Below are 20,985 nucleotides of genomic sequence, written 5' to 3' on the forward strand. Positions count from 1 at the left end.
AGGGAGGGTTTTATTTCCACAGACTTTAACAGCAGATGTGTGTGCTTAACTTTTTATCACCAGCTGATTCTCTCCGTGCATTTCTATCCTCAAACGAGGACATTGCATTCATCTGTCAGTGCTGAACAACCATCATAACCAGTGAATAATCAGCTCAAAATACCAGTAAATCTGGGAACTCTTGTGCAAAATATAAGCGTTAAAAAACTAGAGGGAGGAGCTAAAAACTGAACTTTCGTTCTTTGAAAAAAAGATAATAAATGTCCACTTTTTAGCTACTAAAGTGAATCCTCCTATCATGTGTTCATAATTAATATAAAACATTTGCATACATGTTAACCTGCGAATTGCTCCGAAGCAATGATGTTGTGCCTTAACACACAAGTAAATTAGTAAATTTAAATTAGATGTTTTATTTTAGTGAACATAAATCAATAAATTCACATTCAAACATCTTCCAAGGACTATAACTGCAATACTAGCAAGGACCTCTAAGTTGGTCTCAATTTCTGTATTTCCCTAAAACTGATCTCAGTTGCCTTAAACTCATTTAATACGTGAAAACATATCTTTACTCAGGTTACTCTATATTAATTATGACACGTAAAGTATTTACATAAACAATAAATGCTGTAAAAGGTTCTATTTATTTCAGATTAAAAGCTTCTCACACACACACACACAGGTCGAGGCTTATGAATGAATCCAGGTTACTTTTTAAAACTCTTTCCTTAAGGCGTGTTCAGTCCTGGTCCTCTGTCATTAAATGATAAGGCAGATTGTACCAAGACTGCTGATAAATCATTAGATTTTATTATGGGCGATTTCCCGCTATGTACTCGTCTTTCACAGCTCCTCGTCCTCTTCCAGATCCTCCATCTTCACCCCGAGTCCACTGTCCAGATCTGTATCGTTGAAGATGACCCTCGGGGTTCTAACCCGCGGGCCGTCGTCGTCGTCTTCGTCGTCATCCCTTCCGCTGGACGACGGCTCCTCGTCTTCCTCCTGGCTGTCGTCCTCTCCGCGGTCCGGGATGATCAACACCTCCTCCTTGGCGTTGGGGTCGATGTCCTCCTTGAACCAGACCGACTTGTACCCGTCGTCCATGCGTCTCTCCTTGGTCAGGATGGGTTTCACCTCCTTGTCGTCGTCCTCGGCGGTGTCCGAGCCCGTTCGGCTGGCGTCGCCCTGCAGGAGAGCGTGCAGCGGCAACACTGAAGATTTCACGACGGCCTCTTCGAGCGAAAAGTCGCCCGGCGCTCCACCGGCTCTTACGCTTCCCACCCCTGGAAACCCGGAGCCCATGCTGTCTCCATCTTCATCGTTTTGGAAGGCCTCGTTGGTGTACTGGATGCCCTCCTTCTGACCTCCTTGACCCAGCTGTGGAAGAAAACATTCACTTAAAATCAAGATGAATAGCTCAAAGTCCTGCTGGTGACCACTAGAAGCTTCAGTGGTCGTTACAAACCACAGTATGGTAAGCTATTGGGCCGTACAAAGAGCTTTTTGTGGCTTCCATTGAATGTTTGTACAACTTTGTCTCCCCAGGTTTGGTGGCCTTTAAAGGAAGGTTCTCATGGATGTATTGAGGAGAACAGGATGTAGCGTTCAAGAACAACGCCCCTATCAAAGTTCCTCAATTGACACAAATGCTGAAAAAAGTCTCTGCAGGCCTCCATGCACGTTTTTTCAGCCCATAGAGCATGCTCAGTAGAGTCTTGAAGCGGGAATACACGTCAGAGACTTCCTTTAACCTCACCATCTTACTTCCTGTTGGCTCCCAGAACACACTGGGATAAAAATCTTCTAGACTTTCCAAATGCTATTGGACCAAATTTCACAAAAAAAGTGAATTCCGGGGTTTGTCACACCCAAAAAAACAATTATTTGCCGTCTTACAGCGACTTCTTTTCCAATGATTGTGTTTGTTATTTGCACACACTTTTGTCCAGAGCATTATGACTTTAAATCTTGAAAGAGATTCGGATTTCTGGAGCGCAAATAGGAAACTGTCTTAAAAATGTGCCTCGAAGAAATCGTAGGTGTGAGCAACTTTCATTTTAGTTGAAGGGATGTCTGTCTATGGACCAAAGTGTTATACAGATGGACAGATTCCTTGCGTTAAAATGTCTCTTATACAAAGTGTTATATACAATAATCTTAAATCAAGGACAGATACTTTTTAACAACCAGTTGGAACTTACGGAGCTTTGGAACATGCTGGCCTCGAAGGTCTTTCTCCAGTCTGCGTTCCCCCTCCGGATGCGCAGGGCGAGCACCACGATGACCACCAGACAGATGAGCAGCAGGACCCCCAGGGTTACACCGAGCGCCACCATCTCCACCGTCCCGTATCCACCGGACGGAACGATCACTGCAGGAACCAACGAAAGACACTAAAGACAGGTGTCGCCAACAATACAGCTGAATCTGGAACCAACATGGCGGTCAATCCTAAATGGGACAAAAGTCTAGATAGATAAATAAATAGAGTCTGGATTGAGTCTTATTTGACATACTATACTGTGACATTTTTTTGGCATATTATACTTCTAAATTACATTTTGTTGTCTCAGTAACTGTACTCTGTAAAATGACAAAGTTGAATCTCCTCATATTTTATGGCAAACTATGCTATGAGTTCTTCATGACTTTTAATGACTTACTGTATCATGAAACTTTTATAGCCAACTATGCAATGACATTTTTTAACATCTTTTTAATGGGAAGACATTTACATTTATTTAGTTCTATACTATGACGTTTTTGTGGCTTTTTAACGGCATACTATGTTGTGTGATCTTTTATGATTTTTTTTATCATACTATACTATGAATTATTTTTTTGCATACTATACAAGGAGATTTTCATGACTTTTAATGGCAAACTGTACTATGACAATTTTATGAAAGAATCATTGTATAGTTTGTTATGTACTTTTTTAATGATTTTTTTTTTCCGACATACTATATTATGACTTTTGTGAAATAATAACTAGGACATTTTAAATATTTTCTTTCATGAGAAAGTATACTATTACATATTTTAGGACATTTTAAAGCAAGCTATAATATGACCTTTATATGATTTTTTTAATAGCATAGCATTTCTAGTGACATCACTATGATACTTTTCAATGATTTTCTTTATCATACTATACTACGACATTTGTCATGACTTTTTAAGGCATACTTTAATATGACATTTGTAATTATTTTTTCTATGGCACACTGAACTAACACATTTTTTTTCATAACATACTATAGAATGACAATATATTATGACTTTTTATGCCATACCATTCTATTCTATATTTCATGAATTTTTATGGCTTAATATACTATGACATTTTTAAGGAGTTTCTTTTGGCATACTATACAATCACATTTTCATGGCACACTATCCTTTGACATTTTTTGTTATAAAGTATACTATGACACTTTTATATGCACACTATACAACTCAATTTTTGTGACATGCTGTATTATGAATACATTTTATGACATACTTTACTATGATTATTTTATAATATATTTTGCGACATTTTCAATGACATTTTTATGGCAGAAGTTAATTTGTGATTTCAGGTAAATAAGACAGAATTCAGAAACAAAAAATGTACAAAATAAAGCTTTTCAAGAACATATTCATAAAGGAGACCGAAGACTGAGTGTCCAAATACAGAACAAATCCAGACAATCTTGATATCTGGTCAGGAGACTTGGGTTGTTGCCTTTGGGTTGTTGTGTTGCTTTGGCGTAGGCTAAAATAGTATACTTTTTGTACGGTTTCCACAAATTTAGTTTTCCCTACTAATATTCTGTAGAAAACCACTAAAACTGAGAGATTTAGGTTTTGTTTCTTTTTAAACATAGTGGTCCAATGGCTGAAACTTAAGTTAGACATTAGGAAAGAAAGCGACTACAACAGACTCACTACAAAGTCTCCAAACTGTTTTTTGAGAAAGTGATTACCAGAAGTTTGAAAAAGTCAAGCTAGTTTAGCGTTAAGGTGGAGGATGAGTTACCCGAAAGGTCTCTGCAAATCTTTGACTGCTGTCACTGCACGACAAAACAAAGCTCTGTGGTTGGTTGCTTTTCTTGTCAACAACAAGACACTTTGTCTTTGCTTTTGAACACATTGTGAACTCTGCCATTACAGGAACTTAAAAGTGAATGGAGTCTTTGTGCTTTCTCGCTTCGCAGGCTTCTATAAATCGTGGCTGTACCTGGACCGTGGTCGTGCATCCTGCTACGGCCCTGCTGACACCGACTGCTACCACCATTATTATTACTAGTCACATTACTATTACCTGTACCATTACGCTTATTGGCTTTACTTCCACCCTGAAGCCCTTTTTGCTTTCTCGCTTTGCAGGTTTCCATGAATCCTTGTGGTACCTGGACCGTAGTCGTGCCTCCTGCTGTGAGCCGACTGACACCCACTGCTACTTCGATTATTATTATTAATCACATTACTATCCCTATTTCATAATTATAATTCTACTATAATAATTGCTGCTGTTATTATAAGTAGTCTTAATTGTTTTTTCCTTCGTTACTCTGCTTACTACTCTTATTATATGAATCATTTATGTCATATACATTGAATGTGTTTCTCTGTTATGCTGTTCATTCTGTACACATGACATCTATTGCATTCTGTCCATCCTGGGAGAAGGATCCCTGCTCTGTCTCTCCCAGAGGTTTCTTCCTTTTTTCTCCCTGTTAAAGGGGTTTTTTAGGGGAGTTTTTCCTGTGCCGATGTGAGGGTTCCAGGACAGAGGATGCTGCATGTGCACAGATTGTAAAGCCCTCTGAGGCAAATTTGTAATTTGTGATTCTGGGCTATACAAAATAAACTGAATTGAATTGAATAAAACATTCGGTTTAATTGCCACTTCGTACTACATCGAAGCTCCTTCCTTGCCTCACTTAATTTTTTAATAATGTATCGTAGTTTCTCACCATGTTAGGATCGCTCTTAGCTTAGCATAACGGGTACATATTCAATATGGCGGAAGGTGTTGAGAGGAAAGTGTGACCACCTGTGGGAGGGTGAGCTGTGCTGGCTGTGGAGGCACTTCCTTCACTGGTCAAACTTGGATTAGTGGCAGTTGAGAGGCTGCTGTCAGTGGATGTCGTGGGGTTGGAGGTGGACACTTCTTCTGTGGTCTTGCTGTCGGTGGAGGATTCCCCTACAGACGTTGAGGCCATATTGTCTGTAGTGCTCAGAGGCAAACTGGTGGTGGTTAAACCTATGAGGAGAACACACTTTGAAGCTTAGTGGTTTCACCTCGTGTTCTTGTCCTCTCCGAACGTTTAATGGTTCTTCAGACTGGACGCAAAGTGAATTTTCCCCTTGAGTCTTTGCACAAACCTGACTGCTAGAAGTATTTTTATAGAAACTTTCAATAAATGGACCTAACGATGACGTCATGTGCTCTAGCTAGCTAACAGAGTCCCTGCGTATTCATTTGAATGCTTCTTCACAAGAAGTACAGCAGACATTCAAAAAACACATGGTCAGGAGTGCACATTCAGATTTTTGATCAATGATATCCTCTATGCTGAATACACCTGGACACATGAAGCCAATATTCTTAAAACTTACCAGGAACATCAGATGTTCCCTTTAGTTTTTCTTTTTTTCTTGTCCTGTCTGTAAATGTCAATGATGTGGTATCATAAAGATTCCAGAAATTGTATGCAAAAGTTGAAAGATGTTTAACTCATGCAGATGCGTCTCCACGTCTACATCTTCACGACCGGAGATCATCTGATATTCACTTTTTGTTCAGCCTGAATGCATCCTAAAAAAAGAGCTTCCACACCTTGACTGCGGTTCAAACAAACTCAGGTGCTGAAGCTAAAATGACGAGAGCACTGCTGATCAAACACCTTGTTCCTGCACTAAGACTGCATGCAAAGGTCTTTGACCACATCTAAGTGAACTCTGTTGGAGTTTTTTGGTGACATGAGAGCAGACCAACCACAGGACTGTGCCACGGAGGAGACATGACACAACTTAAACGACAGAACTGAACGCAATTGAAATGGAAAAATCTGCCTCTGTTTTTCCAAGCAACGATTGAGACAGACCAAATGAGGCTTGCTAGGTACTAAATTAACATCCTGGTTACATTGGTTGAAATGTGGGTAAATTTCCTGCATTTGTAAAAAGGTTCCTGGATGTGGACCTGGATTTTATTAATCTGGCTTTTGGTCTTGAGGGGTCAGCAGCTAATTTGCACATTGCAATTTGCATTTTGCAAGCTACAAGCTCGTCATTCTGGCCCTCATGTTTGCATGTATTTTATAGTCCTGCAGTATATTGGAGGATAATGCTGCATTGGTGAAGCAGAGCCAGAGCAGTTTTGTTCTCTACCTTTCAACATTTAGTAGAGCCGTCTATGAAGGTTTTCTTCCTACCTGAAGTCACCTCCACTGAGAGCTGAGCTGTAGCTGTTTCTTCGTTAGTCGTGTCCATTGCCACCAACTGAAAGAACAAAGTTTAAGTTGAGTGCTCAATCTATTGGTCACTTTAAGTTTTTACTAGATTTGTAAACTCACTTGCAGAGATAATGTGGCCTCTGGGAGATCCGTTGTCATGAATAAATAGCCGCCAACGACGGAGAAATCACTGCTCCCATTGACGTAGTAGGTGATGTGGGGGTTTATACCCTGTTTTAACAGAAAACAACAGGTTAGTGCTGCACATAAAGTAGACTGAGAAACTCCCAAAAAGACTTCCTCAGTTATCAAACACTCACAACTGATATGATGAACATTCAGTTAAACAGTAGGCCACTGCTTTTAGTTGACAATGAAGCTGCTTTAGCCAGCATAGTTAGATAAGTTAAGAGGGTTTACCAAAAACGTTGCACTGTTAATGCAAAGTAGTCTGGTACGTACATTTCAGGTGCACTACTTTTCAGTTTGACCTTTAAATAAAGCGTTTTTTGTATATGTTTAAAGACTGCCTGATTAACTGTCTGTTTTTGGACAATTTCTTGACGATCTGAGCTATTTACTTGTAAAGCAAAATGTTTTAATTACCGATAAAAATTATGGACAAATGAACAAAAACTATAAATCTGAATTTTTCCTTTTTGTAAAAACTGAATGTCAGAAGTTCAAAGGTCAAAGTTTCCTTTCAAGGGTAAATGTACATAAGAACAGGTGGATGGAGTCTGGAGTCAGTGTTTTACCGAGGTGGCAGCGTAGTCATCATCCGTGGCGAGGATCCGCAGCGGCTCATCCTTGGACTTCGGGTCCATCGCCATGACGCCCACTGCGGTGATGACGCCTTCGTACTGAGGCCTCTGAAACTGTGGACGGTGGAGACTCTTCACCTGAACGCTGAGCGTGACAGTGGTCGTGGCAAACTGATAAGTGTTTGTCTTCTGAGCAGCCTGGGAGAGAAAACAGAGAGAATGTAACCATGTCTGACCATCCATAATCCAAACTCTGATTATCTTTCAATTAATCACACTTTTACATTTTATTTATATAATTACCATTCAATTCCATTTTCTAAAGATAAGCCTTAATCTAAGTCATGCAAGCTTCTGAAATATGAATAAATACTGGTTTTCCTAGTCATCTATAATAATAAACTGAAAATGTTTTGTTTTGTACAATTGGTTTGTCAGAACAATTTTATCGACCAAACGATTAAACAATTAGTCAAGAAAAACAGATTATTTGATAATTAGAATAACTGTTTTTTAACAAGGAAGAAAAGATGGTCTTTGAGAAAAATATTGGAAATGCTCTTTTTGTCTCAGATTTCTTTTCTCTAAAGAGAACACAAGACATCTGCTTTACAGAGAGGCTCAGTTGGACTTTAAGAGATTGATTTAAAAAATATTAAATCTGACTACAAAAAGTGTCAGTCTAAATTGTAAACTCCTCTTCAGGTGATTATCAAACTCCCAGATTCCCATAGAAATATGACTGAGGGCATAGGTTAACATTTAGTTTTTGTGTTTGTCTAGGCTACATGTTCATCTTTCATTTCAGTTATTACAAACCCCAAAAAGACAATTTGTTTGCAGAACTAGGAAACATCAACACAGATCAGACAGTTAAAACAAAGGAGACACAAAGACGCCATCATTTAAACGTCCAATTGGATAAAAACATGTTTTGTCTTTACCAGAACTGTCAGACTGATCGTATCCAACACATCGGCCGGCTTCAACATGGTGATGTTCCCCGTGTTGGGGTTGATCTGAAACAGACCGCCATTATCTCCTAAAACAAAGACAGACTGAGCTGCTTCTACCTGCCAATCAACAACAACTTATGTCTGTGGATGTTGAGGTCCGACTGAGGAACAAACCAGCGTTGCTTACCAGCCAAGAACGAGTACGTCACTTCCTCGTTTATCCCTGAATCTCCGTCGATGGCGTACAGCGGTCCTGGTTTCAGAGGTAACTCTCCGGGCTGTAGAGGACGAAAAAAACACTCTGATCATCGACATCATGATTTGTCTAAGTTAGCGATGGGAGTCGTGAACACAGACAGACTTTAGAGGCTGCATTGAGGCCTCAGACTGCTTCAAACAAAGTGTTGTCAGATTGAAACCTCCTCTCTGAAGACAGAATCGGGTTATCCAATCATGCATACTTTATGCAGTGATATGTCAGGTGTTGGGAGGTGTGAAAGTTGGGGTTTTAACTTCTCTGACAAGCTGTTTTTTGTCCATTCTTCACACAACTACTTCTGTCTCTTTTCGTACGCTCAACCGAGTGTAACTGCATGAAAGTCTCATAGCAGAGACTAGCCAGGTTTCCAAAGGTAAATGTGAATTAATGTCTGTTTCCATCACCAGCTGTTGTATAAACAGCTGGTGGCTCTAATTTTCAAGTCCGGTGCCATCGAACAAACAAAGCAGAAAATTGTGCAACAAGATGACGTAATTAAACGAGCTCCAGTCCAATCTCTATGAAAAATAATGTAGAAAACAAGATGCAAATATGGTATTTGATTAATAATTTGAGAAATGTAAGATGTGATGTTTTCATCTCTTTGGTGGAAGTCACAAGTGTCACGTTCTTCATGATCAATTTGCAGAGTCTGTTTCCATTACAAACTGTTGCATATAGCTTTAATAAAAAAACAAAAAAAACAAGAGGAGGTCGTATGTGTACAGATTGTAAAGCCCTCTAAGGCAAATTTGTGATTTTTGGCAATACAAAATAAATTGAATTGAATTGACTTCAGCCAAGGCAATTCAATTAAATTCAGCTAAGTGTAAAAAGTGAAATTTAAAAAAATTCGCAATATTTCCACTCCTGTGCACCGTTATCCCCATTTGAACGATTCATGGCATCAAGTTAAACTTCAGTTATGGAGCTGGCTGATTAGCTACTCATTGATAAAACTCTCCATTTGAGGCCAGATCACATCGCTTCGCTCAATCTACGATTTTCCAGATGAAGTATTGCACCTCTTGTTCGTTTAAGACGACCCTGCCGGTGTAGCCGGTGCTCTGGCAGATCACAGCTCCCCCAGCCTCGTGTTTGATGCAGGGCTGGAACCACGGGGGTCTGTTGTCCACGTCTAAGATGGTGATCATGATGGTGGTGGTGGCGCTCAATGAGGTCAGTGGCGACTGGGTGTCCTTTTAAAAAAAGAAAAAACGACAATCTGATTGATTCAGTACAACACATCTGTTTTCATTTTGGCTCCTGGTTTTGATTTAGTTTGAAGTCTTTTTACAACAATGTATATTATTGTAGTCTTAATGTATAAAAGAGCATGCCTGACCTCCAGAAACTGAAATACATTTTTGTTTTAATTGAATCTGATAAAAGATATCAGAGTGACAACCAGCAGTGAGCAGTACTCACCTCAGCTTTTAATATCAGTTGGACATTTTTGACTTTTTCAAAGTCAAGAGGCGTCGCAACAAGGAGATCCGGGTTGGTGGGCGAACTTAGTTTAAAGCCGTTCTGCAGAAATCAAACATGACAATAAAATCTTTTTAGATATGGTCCTTGAGCAAGCAGTTTCATCCTGCGTCCAGTCTTGGTTGTACTAGGCCAAATGTTTCCTGGGCATATATCTGTACTGGAGATCAAACTTATATCTCATCTGACTCTGGGGAAGAAAAACAACAAGAAGATTTATCTAAACGTTGGACCTACTAAAAGAAAAACAAGTAGAAAGTCTTACAGATTCAGACGTCAGCGTGTAGTAGATGATTTGAGAGTCTTTGTCTGTGGCAGCGAAGCGGCCAACGCTTGTGCCTACAGGAGACATCTGGAACAAACAACGTTATGGACTTGAATCAAAGTTTGTACATAGCAACAGCACAACATGCACTATAAAGTTCCTACGCCTCCACTGGATTTGCTCCCATTCAGCCACAAGAGCATTCCTGATGTTTGGTGATCAGATTGGTTCACAGTCTTTGTTCTAGTTCATCCCAAAAGGTGTTGGATGGGGTTGAGGTCAGGACTTTGTGCATACCTGTTCTGTTCTTCCTCACCAAAACTGGGAAAAGCATTTATTTATGCAGCTGTCTTTGCACACAAGAGTACCGCATGTTGAAACAGGACTAAGGGCCAAAACAAATTGTTTGAAGTTCACTTGAACCTAAAATATGATTGTGTTTGTTTCATTGTAACCAAAACATGAAATATATGTCCACATAGTTTGTGATGTAATCCAGAGTAACTTGGATTTTAACATGGGATGAAAATAAATTCCTATAAATAACATTTAGTCATTGGTCAGGTCTGTAAGGCAACAAACAAAGAACTAAAATGCTGAACAATAATTGCTCTGTATCTAAAGGTATTTATCAGACTCTTACCTCATTGACATTGATGCGGTACGGGTTCTGGTCAAAGACTGGAGGGTTATCATTCACATTCTTCACAACAACAATAATGACGAGAGGCAGCTGGAAACAAATAGACAGAAGCCTTGTTTAAACTACTTGTTTTGCTATTGATTTTATATCTTGGATAATTACAATTTTCATTGTATGGAACTTGTAAATAAGATGTGACTATACATTTAGAATATGAAATAAATCAAAGACACACATTCTGACATTCATCTCGGAGCTGCATGTAGATCCTGACTCTATTACTAAAAAATGTCCTCCTTAAAAATGTGGAACAACAGAAACCCTAAAGCTTCACCAAACACCAAATGCCTTTACAAACTTGTCAATAACCTGTAAAATAACCTGTACCACCTCCTCAAACTGCTAGAGAACCTCCTCAAGCTCCTGTATATTTTTTTCAAGAACCTGTACAGGCTCCTCAAACATCTGTAGAACTCTTCAAAAATGTCAATAACTCCTGAAACACCCAGAGAACCTCCTCAAACACGACTATCATTTTTAAAGAACATGTAGAGAGTACTCAGGCATCTGTAGAACCTCTTCCAGAACCTGTACCATCTCCTCAAACTGCTAGAGAACCTCCTCAATCTCCTGTATATTTTTTCAAGGACCTGTACAGGCTCCTCAGGCATATGTAGAACCTCTTAAAAAACGTATATAAATCCTCAAACACCCAGAGAACCTCCACAAACACTGTAGAGTTTTAAAGAACCTGTACAGGCTCCTAAACCCCATTGAGAACCTCCTCAAGCACCTCTACCTTTTCTTTCAGAACCTGTACAGGCCCCTTTAAGCATAAGTGGAACCTCTTCGAGAACCTGTACAACCTCCTCAAGCCCAGAGAGAACATTTTCAAGCCCCCAAAGAACGTTCTCAAGCACCTGTACATTTTTTTCAAGAACCTGTACGACCTCCTCAAGCCAGTAGAGAACATCTTCAAGACCTAGAGAACCTTCTCAAGCACCTGTACATTTTCATCAAGCACCTGTACATTTCTATCAAGAGCCTGTACAACCTGCTTAAGCCCATAAATAACATCTTCAAGCAACCTTAGAACCTACCCAATGACTTGTACATTTATATAAGGAACATGTACCTTTTTATCAAGAACCTGTACGACCTCCTAAAACCCGTAGAGAACATTTTCACGCTCCCAGAGAAGCTACTCAAGCACCTGTACCTCATTATCAAGAACCTGGAGAACCTCCTCAATAACCCAGGGAATTTATTCAAAGACTTGTACCACCTCTTTAAAAAAACACCCCTAGAACCTGAAGGACCCTCTCAGGAACCTTGAGAACCTCATCAAAAATAATTTTAAAGTTAAAGTCACTACAGTAAAATGCATCTCAGCTGATCTTGTTTAGTGAATGTAGAAGTTGTTACCGTTTGCGATGTGGCTGTTTCAGTGCAGACGATATTCACTTCCTGAGTGGTTGCAGCCTGCAAACAAAAACAAACTTTTATGCAAAACAGACGGTATTTTCACAGACTAGTATCTAAACTGAGACATGGGTCTGGATCTGTTTGACACCATGACCTACATACCTCATAGTCCAACACACTCTTAGCTATCAGCTTGTTTCCATCTAAGTCAAATGGGTTGTCTGGGTTTACTGGGGGTCTGAACTCGAGGGTCACCCCTGGTTGGACAGTGATCGTGAGCACGACATCACCAACCGAGTTGTTTTCTTGAAAATCCACCTGGTTAACTGCAGAACAGACTGTTGGGAATCAACAAGAGATGAATTAGAAAATGAAAAACAGTTTCATCTGTGTGTGTCCTGTACAAAGGATCAGAGTGCGAGCTCAAAACTATGAAAAACTTTGAAGTTCTTGGAGGTTCAGACCTGCAATGTACGAAAAATATTCTCAAAAATACTTAATAAAGATGTGAAAGTTCAAACGTAGTAATAGTTTGACAAGAGTGGAGGAGCTACGCTATAACTTAGTAAAATCTGGTCACACCATATTAAGGTATTTATGTATTTAACATGGGATTTTATGCTGCAATCGATTGGAAATGATCCGTACATCTGTGATCTGGGTGAAAATAGATTTCTCTGAAAACATTGTACAGGAAAATAATTTTGCAGGAGACAGGGTTGGATTAGGAGAAGACACGTGTTACATAGACATGAAACATGGAGTGAGCTTTTGCCACAGCAATCTGAAGCATGTTTATAGAATTATTTTTGTCATGCATTTGGTAGATTGGGTTGTTGTCGACCCCTACAGCTTTTTGTCTGCACTGCTAGATCGGCACATATCTGATCGGCCTGTGGTTCAGGTTGCAATTATTTTATTAACAGGTCGATGCAGAAATGATGCAGACATAACTGCAACTCTAGATTGTAGATAATAAAACATCTTCCCATTTTTTAAACTTTCCCAAAACGGTTCCTTTTTTTTTTTAACTGCATACAAGATTAATGGGATTTGTAAGGACCGGTGGTATGCATTTAAGGGGATCTATTGGCAGAAATTGAATACAATATTATAAAGTATGTTCACGTTAGCTTAGCATTAGGCATTGATATATCTACATGCGGTCCCCTTCAAGGAGCCGGTCGTCATGTTTCTACGTTAGCCCAGAACAGACAGTGGCTCTAGAAAGGGACATTCGTGTATTTAACATTTTTGCGTCGGCCACTGTGGTTTAAATAGTTTCAGTTGGTTGTAATCTGCAACCTCATCGCTAGATGGCGCCAAATCCTTCACATTGGACCTTAAATGTGGAGCTGATTTTTTATCGCTGCAACAGGCTGCTGGTTACTGAAAACCCAAAATGATCCATGGATCATTTTATAAATAATTATAGTTTGTAGTCCTAAATTGAGTGTCAGAACTTGTCTCCAGTCTTTACCTCTCTGCCCAGTTTCAATGTCAACTTTCTTCCTGTTTCAGTCGCCTGAGCCTGCTCTGGTTTTTATTACACTTGTACATTATTAATCTTTCACATTGTGATTGGTTATAACTGAACACACTGTTATTACTCTCTGTGAGGTGACACCATCAGATAAAACAAACAGGCCTCGAGTGAACCAGCAGATCTCAGGACTCACTTTGCGCTGCGGACGTTCGAAGCAGAATCAGAAGTAGAAAGCTGAAGGACGTCCTCACAGTGAAGTGTGTACGAATCCCGTCCATGTCTCCGTCTGAACTGACACTTGTCTGTCTCTGTTCTCGACTTATCTGCTCGGCTTTATGGCTGCAGTGGACTTTTCCCCCCGTCATAAAAACATAACACTTCTGTTTGTGCTGGGAAGTCATAAAACCTTATTTGTGACAAAAAGTCTATACTTTGTTTGGTTTGATGTGAGGCACATCATGTTTACACGTATACAGAAGTTGAAAGAATTAATGATAGCCCTAATTAGGTTTTTTATCAACTAATGTCGTCAAATAAACAGAATAGTCTTCTATAATCGTCTCCATTTCCCCGTCATCCAGAGTTCATGTGTCTCCATTTTATGGTTGACAACAAAGACGGAACAAACACAACACTTAGATACAAAAAGAAACAGTAGACATTATGTATATACATTTAATGTTGATGGTTCGATTTCTATGGGTTATACAAGTCAACACAACGATATCCAAACTACTTCTACTATTTTTAATCTTTAATACATCCAAAATGTAAACTTGACGCACTCAAACGGTTATGTGTGGTTACAAGTGTGTAACCCTGGTTCTCTGAGAGCTCTCAGGCTTTCCAATCAAACCATCATTACTGCCACCATAACAAGGAAGATGTTTATAAGTAATCTTTCAAGCTTATTAGAGATTAGAGATTATATACTGTACCGTTTCAATGCGGTGTACTGTAAAGGCTTTTAATTATTTTTCACAAGTGGTTCAAATTAACTCAACCTGAAGTTCTCACATACAGTCGTTATTTTAAGTCAAGTGGACAATCTTTTTCTCCTTTATTGATTCATTAGTTCTCATCCTGTGATGAAAAAGTCTCACAGGTATGTTCATTTTTATATTTTTTTATATTCACAATTGCTGTATGATCTCAGTTTCTAAGATTTAAATAATAATAATATTTAAATAATAAATCATCACCTGCATATGAATACATATTGATGTGTCTTTAGCAGCTGTAGTGTAGAGCTGTATTTCTCATTATAACATCATTTATGGGATTATTATTTAAAAAAAATATTGTGACATAGTATATTTGCATTGTTATGTTTTATTTTAATTGAGTTAAGTCTTGTTTTACCACTACAACGTTACATTTGTTTTCTTCTCTTGGAAACATGTGTGCACGCCATAAATAAACAACTACCAATAAAACTAATAAAAGCTTGAAAGGTGCTAAATTCGAAATTCGAAATTCAGAGCATATATGTTGCCTCCACACGGCTCGCAACATGGCGGCTCACAGCTAAGGGTGCTAACAGCGCTAACAACGTAAACAGTGTTGACAGAGCTGTTTTAGTGTTAGAGTGTTTGGGTCAACCCTAACATGCTATTTAGTACACTAAAACAGTACGTGATATATTTTAGTACATCCGAAACCTTAGTATGAAACCAATAGTATGTGAATTGCAAACTATTTCCGACGAGTACTAGAGCAGTGGTTCTCAAATGGGGGTACGTGAAGGCACTCCAGGGGGTACGTGAGATTTTTAAAAATATATTTAAAATAAATCCTTTAAAAATTGTTAAGTGTAAGTTCATAAACTGAATTTAATGCAACAATGCAATCTTCAGTGTTGACAGTTTAATAAATCAGACACTGATGGCAGAGCGCTGTGTGTTACATCTTTATTTCAACCAAAAATGCTTTGCGCTGGTTAGGGGGTACTTCGCTGAAAAAATATATCACAGGGGGTACATCACTGAAAAAAGGTTGAGAACCACTGCACTAGAGTATGCAAACACTGGGCACTACGGCCTTGTTAATATCCCACAATGCAATGCGGTAGTAGGTGGTGCTAATCCTCCAGTCAGATTACATTATACATGGTTAAATGGTTGCAATTGCTAAACCAAGTACTTCACCTCAGCTAAGCATGAAAACATTTTGCGATATTTCGATTTTTGGGGGAATTTGTAGCGTTTCTTTTTTGGCAAATTTGAAAAAAATTCACATTAAAACAGATGGATGTAATTCAGAGTATGCTTTTGTTTTCATCAGCATGGAGGGAAAACATTATTATCATATGTATCTCAAGCCTACTTTTTTAAAGATGTTGATATCCATTCTGTGAGCAGCAGGTCTGAGGAAGGTTTTTCTATAGATGCTGAGTCAAGGGCCACTAGATGTGACCCTTGACTCAGCAGTATATATATTATAGACCTGGATGACTGAAAGTCTTCATAGCCGTCGGAGGGTTTAGAGGCAGATATAACAACAAATGTCCTCATCCAGTTCCTGATTTGAATGACCCCATGACCTTTCCTCTAGTTCCACCCTCAGGAGTCTCATTTTGAATATGAATGCATTAGAATTGTTGGCTTCTTTCACTGACATCAATAATTAACACACTAAAACACGTAAAGTACTTCATAAAACGTATTTTTAATAACAAAGATATCTGTGTTTCCATATTAAATATGATTACAGCTGCATATAAAGAGCTTTATTCAGAACAAAAGTACCACGTATGTCCTTCCAACTTCAGCTTTAACTTCTTTTTTGTTTTTTTCTCTTCTACAGGTCGGTCGGCCAGTTGTTGTAGACGGACGGACACATGTACTGTTTCAGCAGCAGGTTCACTCTCTCCATGTCTCCTCCCACCCCGCTGTGGACGAAAACACAGTGACGGTTAAATGCAGGGTTGGTACTCTTATTAAAAAACATTTACTACTCATTAAAACAACTAAATAATCTAGTATCTGTGGCTTTTGCAGGACAGTAATAAGACGGTCCAGTTAATTCATTCGCCCCAAATGTTGCCCAACTTTTGTTGCTAATGCTGCTGGCTACTTTCATTGGAAAAGGGTTTTTATGTTTTTCAAACCTAGTGCACTCTTGCTAGTTTGTCAAGATCACCAACCCTAGCTTTGAACAGTGTTGGAGAGGAAATTCTTTTCTCGTTATCACGACATTAAAAAGCAATTTTCATATCGTTTTGAACATGTTTTCTTATTATCACAACTTACCCAACTGATCTTGATACACAGTAAAAATAAGTCTATATGTGCTTAGAAAAGGAAACGTTCATTTAGAGTTTTATGTTTTTGTTTCAGTTTTGGAGGAACTGACCAAAGAACATTTTTAGAACATCAGTTCATCTTTGAACATCTTTTTTTTCTTAGACATTTCTCCTGTTTTATAATTTAGTTTCATCATATTTTAGTAAGAAGCCTCAATGTTTAAATTTCCTCCATGATTAATTGTTGTCTTGATGGAATAATAGACATTTCCACTGCATTCATTTCATCTGTACAACTACATAGTCATCTCCTACCAGTCACTTAATATCATACACTAAAAACATTCCTCTGTTTAACACTGTTTTCATTCACTGATCATTTTCAATCATTTCTACTTTTGTGTTTTTCCAATAGCCTAACGTCAATAGAAACCGAGCAGCTCAGTGGCCGACTGCTGTTCCGATGTGTCTGAAGAGTCTCACTTCATCCTGACGCTCTGCATGCGGCGCAGGAAGGCGCAGATGGAGCTGTGTTTGGCTTTAGATCGAAGGAACTCTGCGTATCTGTTGGAGAACTCGATGTCTCCCAGCTGCCTCCTGCGGTCCAGACCTGCAGACAGTAGCTGCCTGAAACACAATCACATCGACAGTCGTATCGTTTCAGATGCACCTTCACAATTCAGATGTTTTCATGGATTTGACTAAACTTATTCCGGTTGTATAGAAGTCTATGAGAAAATGACTCTACTTCTCTCTTGATTTATTCCCTCAGTAAACATTGTAAACATGAGTTTATGGTCTCAATCTCTAGTTTCAAGTCTTCTTCAATACAGCATGATGTTCATTTAGTAAATGATGCTCCATTTAGAGTCAAACAGACCATAAAGCAGCTATAGCCAAAATGCCAAACTCAAGGCTTCAAAATGGGTTTTCCACATCCATCAGTTACAGATCAACATGATTATTCATTAGGAGTCTTTGTGTTTGTCACCTGATGAATTTAAGTCCAATATTCTCTCTCTTTTAGCTCTATGTTTGGTCTCCACCAACTCATGAGGAAAATAACTGTTTCTTTAGCTGCTTAATGCTACATTTAAATCTCTTCGAATAACCTTTTTAACATTGTTTTTCATGTTAACATTTCAATTTCAAGCCCAACAGATTCATTTTCTTCACTAAAAAGTGTCTTTTCTTTTCTCTTAGTGTGAACTCACCTGAGTCTGGCCTCGAGCAGAGAATCTGCAGAGCTCATCCTCGACAGAGACCACGGTGCGTTCAAGTCTCCTATCTGAGTCAGGAAACTTTCCACCTCATCTTCATCCCTTGGGTCACATGACAAGAAGACACATCATACATTTTAAAAACAAATACAAAGAACAATATCAGAAAATATGAAACCCTTTTTTTCCTGAAGATAATTTAAAAAAGAATTTTTCTGTAATTTAGAATGAGGAAAACTGAACTAAAGATGATTAAATTTGTTCCATATTTTGTAATCCAGCTGTTATTGTTTCATACAAACCATTAACGATCATGTGGGAGTGGAGTGTGGTATCATATTAAGAGGAATCAGGTATAGATTATATATACAGGTGATGGTACCTGACAGGAAGTGATGTGGTGAGGTGGAGGAGGGCCAACAGCAGGAACAGCTGAGTCACACTGATGGACGGCATCATAACGACGATGAAGAAGATGAGGTTGATAATTTCCTGTGGAGACAAATATTTGATTTATAAATAAACATTTAACTTCTGACCAATCATTGTCCTTGGAGCTGCAACAGCCAACGCACCTGTGCCACGTTCAGGTCATATCCAACTTATCGTAATTACAAGTTTCCTTCTTTTCAAGGCAACATCCAAGTCATAATTACAATTATTTAAATCGCAAACTCCGATATATCCGACTTGACAATTAACAATGTGAAAATGCCAAATATAGACCCTTCACATCATGTAGCTTTTAAGTCTGGGACTGAACACACAAACTTCCAAATACACCCTGCAAAAACTAAACTTGCAAGCACAGAGTTTACAGGGACAAACTTAAATGTTTAAGTTTACAAAACTGTTATTGCTGGTACAAAACACATTTTCAATACAGCCTTTTTAACAGATATAATATTCTATATATACAGCCAGGTTTTTTTAAGTAAGGTAAGCCTTTGGTTGTTTTGGATGGTTTTGGAATGACATGTTCATCTGTCACAAATAGCTGCATTGTTTATCTGTCCTCATACTTTTGGATATATAAATAATAGTAATTCTTCATTTAAAAAAGAAATCCTCAAAAGTTAACCAAATATTGTCAATAAATCACCAACAAAATTAGAACATTTCTACAGTAACAATGATGTTAAAAGTTAGATTTTCAACTTGAAAGTTTTAAAAATAATTTCCATATATAGTATATATAAAATTTACAAATATATATATATATAAAAAACATATTATCACCAGTTAGTGAACTTACTTTCTGCAGCCTCAAAAAAAAAAAGCAAAGCATAAGAAAACCAAAAACTCAAACCATGTTTTTGTATTTATCTTTGTTCCTGAGAGCTTTTGAGAAGAAATGACAGCGTAAATGAACAAAAGATGACCAAAACAAGCTCATCTTAGCGACTAAAATGTCTCCAGTGGATGAACGAGCAGACTCACCTGGACGGATCCTTCTCAGAGACCAGACCGAACCGGATCAGAGCTGCAGACTGGGTGTTGGAGTCTAAACTGCCTCCTTTTGTACCCCCCTCGGGTATCGATCCTCTGACGGACTTTCCTCTGATTTTTATTGGTCTGATTATTTACCGTGTCAACATATTTAGTTGGGAACCAAATTTTCCAGTCTTTTTACACTTCCTGAAATCTTAATGAGATTATCGGATCCGACTTCCTTAATGAGGTCTAATCACCTCTGAGAGCCGCCTGCTGTTTGTTCACATGAAATCATCCTCACGAGTATTGATCCATTCAAACACGTTTCTGATCTTTTTATTACTCTGACTTATGCTTCTGTTTGCTCTCCTCACAATTGTTCAGAGGTGACACAATTTAATAACGTAACATATGAGTCACAGGGGACAATTTTCAATAATGTGTACTTTTACTTTTGATACTTAAAGTACATTTTGCTGATAAGACTTTGGTGCTTTTACTTAAAGTGGCCAAAGACAAGTTTTTGCTTCAACTTATAATCATGAAGTAACTTGGATGCACAATTTATAGCTATAGAATAATAAAACTATCAGCGTTTATATTAGTTCTTCTTAAGCCTAGCTTTTACTATGCATTTCTGTCTTATGTCTGGATGATCTCCCATGAAAATGAAGACTTGATTTAGGGCACGATGCTGCAGAAAACAAAATGCAGTGTGCCCTGTAACGTGTAAATATTTTTCTTATGAAAGCAGCTCCAAAAGTTGCTGAAGGTGGAAAGATTTATTTGCTTTAAAGTGGTTTCGTGGTTGTGTCGGTCGCAGTGATTTTGGCCGAAGACCCGAGGACTGCAATTGCTTGGAGTAGCATTGGGAATGAATTTCAATGTAACATATTTGAATATATTTCTTGCGTTTCTCCTGATGGTCTGAATAAGTCACTTAAATTGTTGCAAGGAGCAATCTCAAAGGAAAACGGGAAGAGATCTTATTTCCAAACACTTCTGACAAAGAAAAAAACAGCATTGGGCTGGTAGGAGAAATTTTGACTGTTTTTGTCAACATTTTGCAGGGTTATGAAAATATTGTATTACCAAACAAGAGCTTGCAAAAATAATGTGCGTGCATGGCTGTTTGAGTTGCACCAACAGATTTTGCTAGGAGATTTTTCTGTCATAATATGTGCTGTTTTTATTGAATTACATGGGTTTTAAGTTGTGATTCGGCTGGAAAATTTCAATCTGATTCAGCATCGCTGACAATGAGACGCAGAGTAGGGTGGGTCATGCCTCGGCCATAGTAAGCTGTTGATCACTTGCGGCTCCTACTGGCCGGTTAGAGTGAAGAGTTT

The 20,985-nt window shown here is 38.5% G+C and overlaps 1 protein-coding gene across 1 annotated transcript; it reads right to left on the reverse strand.

The window, feature by feature from the left end:
- Positions 1 to 846: 846 nt before the first annotated feature.
- Positions 847 to 14,016, reverse strand: cdhr5b (cadherin-related family member 5b). The gene is made up of 15 exons (XM_054619637.1): positions 13,932 to 14,016; positions 12,415 to 12,590; positions 12,253 to 12,309; positions 10,828 to 10,917; positions 10,185 to 10,271; positions 9,860 to 9,961; positions 9,433 to 9,630; positions 8,360 to 8,450; positions 8,161 to 8,258; positions 7,211 to 7,414; positions 6,573 to 6,683; positions 6,432 to 6,498; positions 5,048 to 5,257; positions 2,205 to 2,374; positions 847 to 1,380 (listed from the first exon to the last, which is right to left on the reverse strand). Exons 1-15 carry the CDS (start codon positions 14,014 to 14,016, stop codon positions 847 to 849), a joined length of 2,280 nt encoding a protein of 759 aa, XP_054475612.1.
- Positions 14,017 to 20,985: the final 6,969 nt, after the last annotated feature.

This window comes from Anoplopoma fimbria, chromosome 19 (assembly GCF_027596085.1).
Source record: "Anoplopoma fimbria isolate UVic2021 breed Golden Eagle Sablefish chromosome 19, Afim_UVic_2022, whole genome shotgun sequence".
Taxonomy (NCBI): Eukaryota; Metazoa; Chordata; class Actinopteri; order Perciformes; family Anoplopomatidae; genus Anoplopoma; species Anoplopoma fimbria.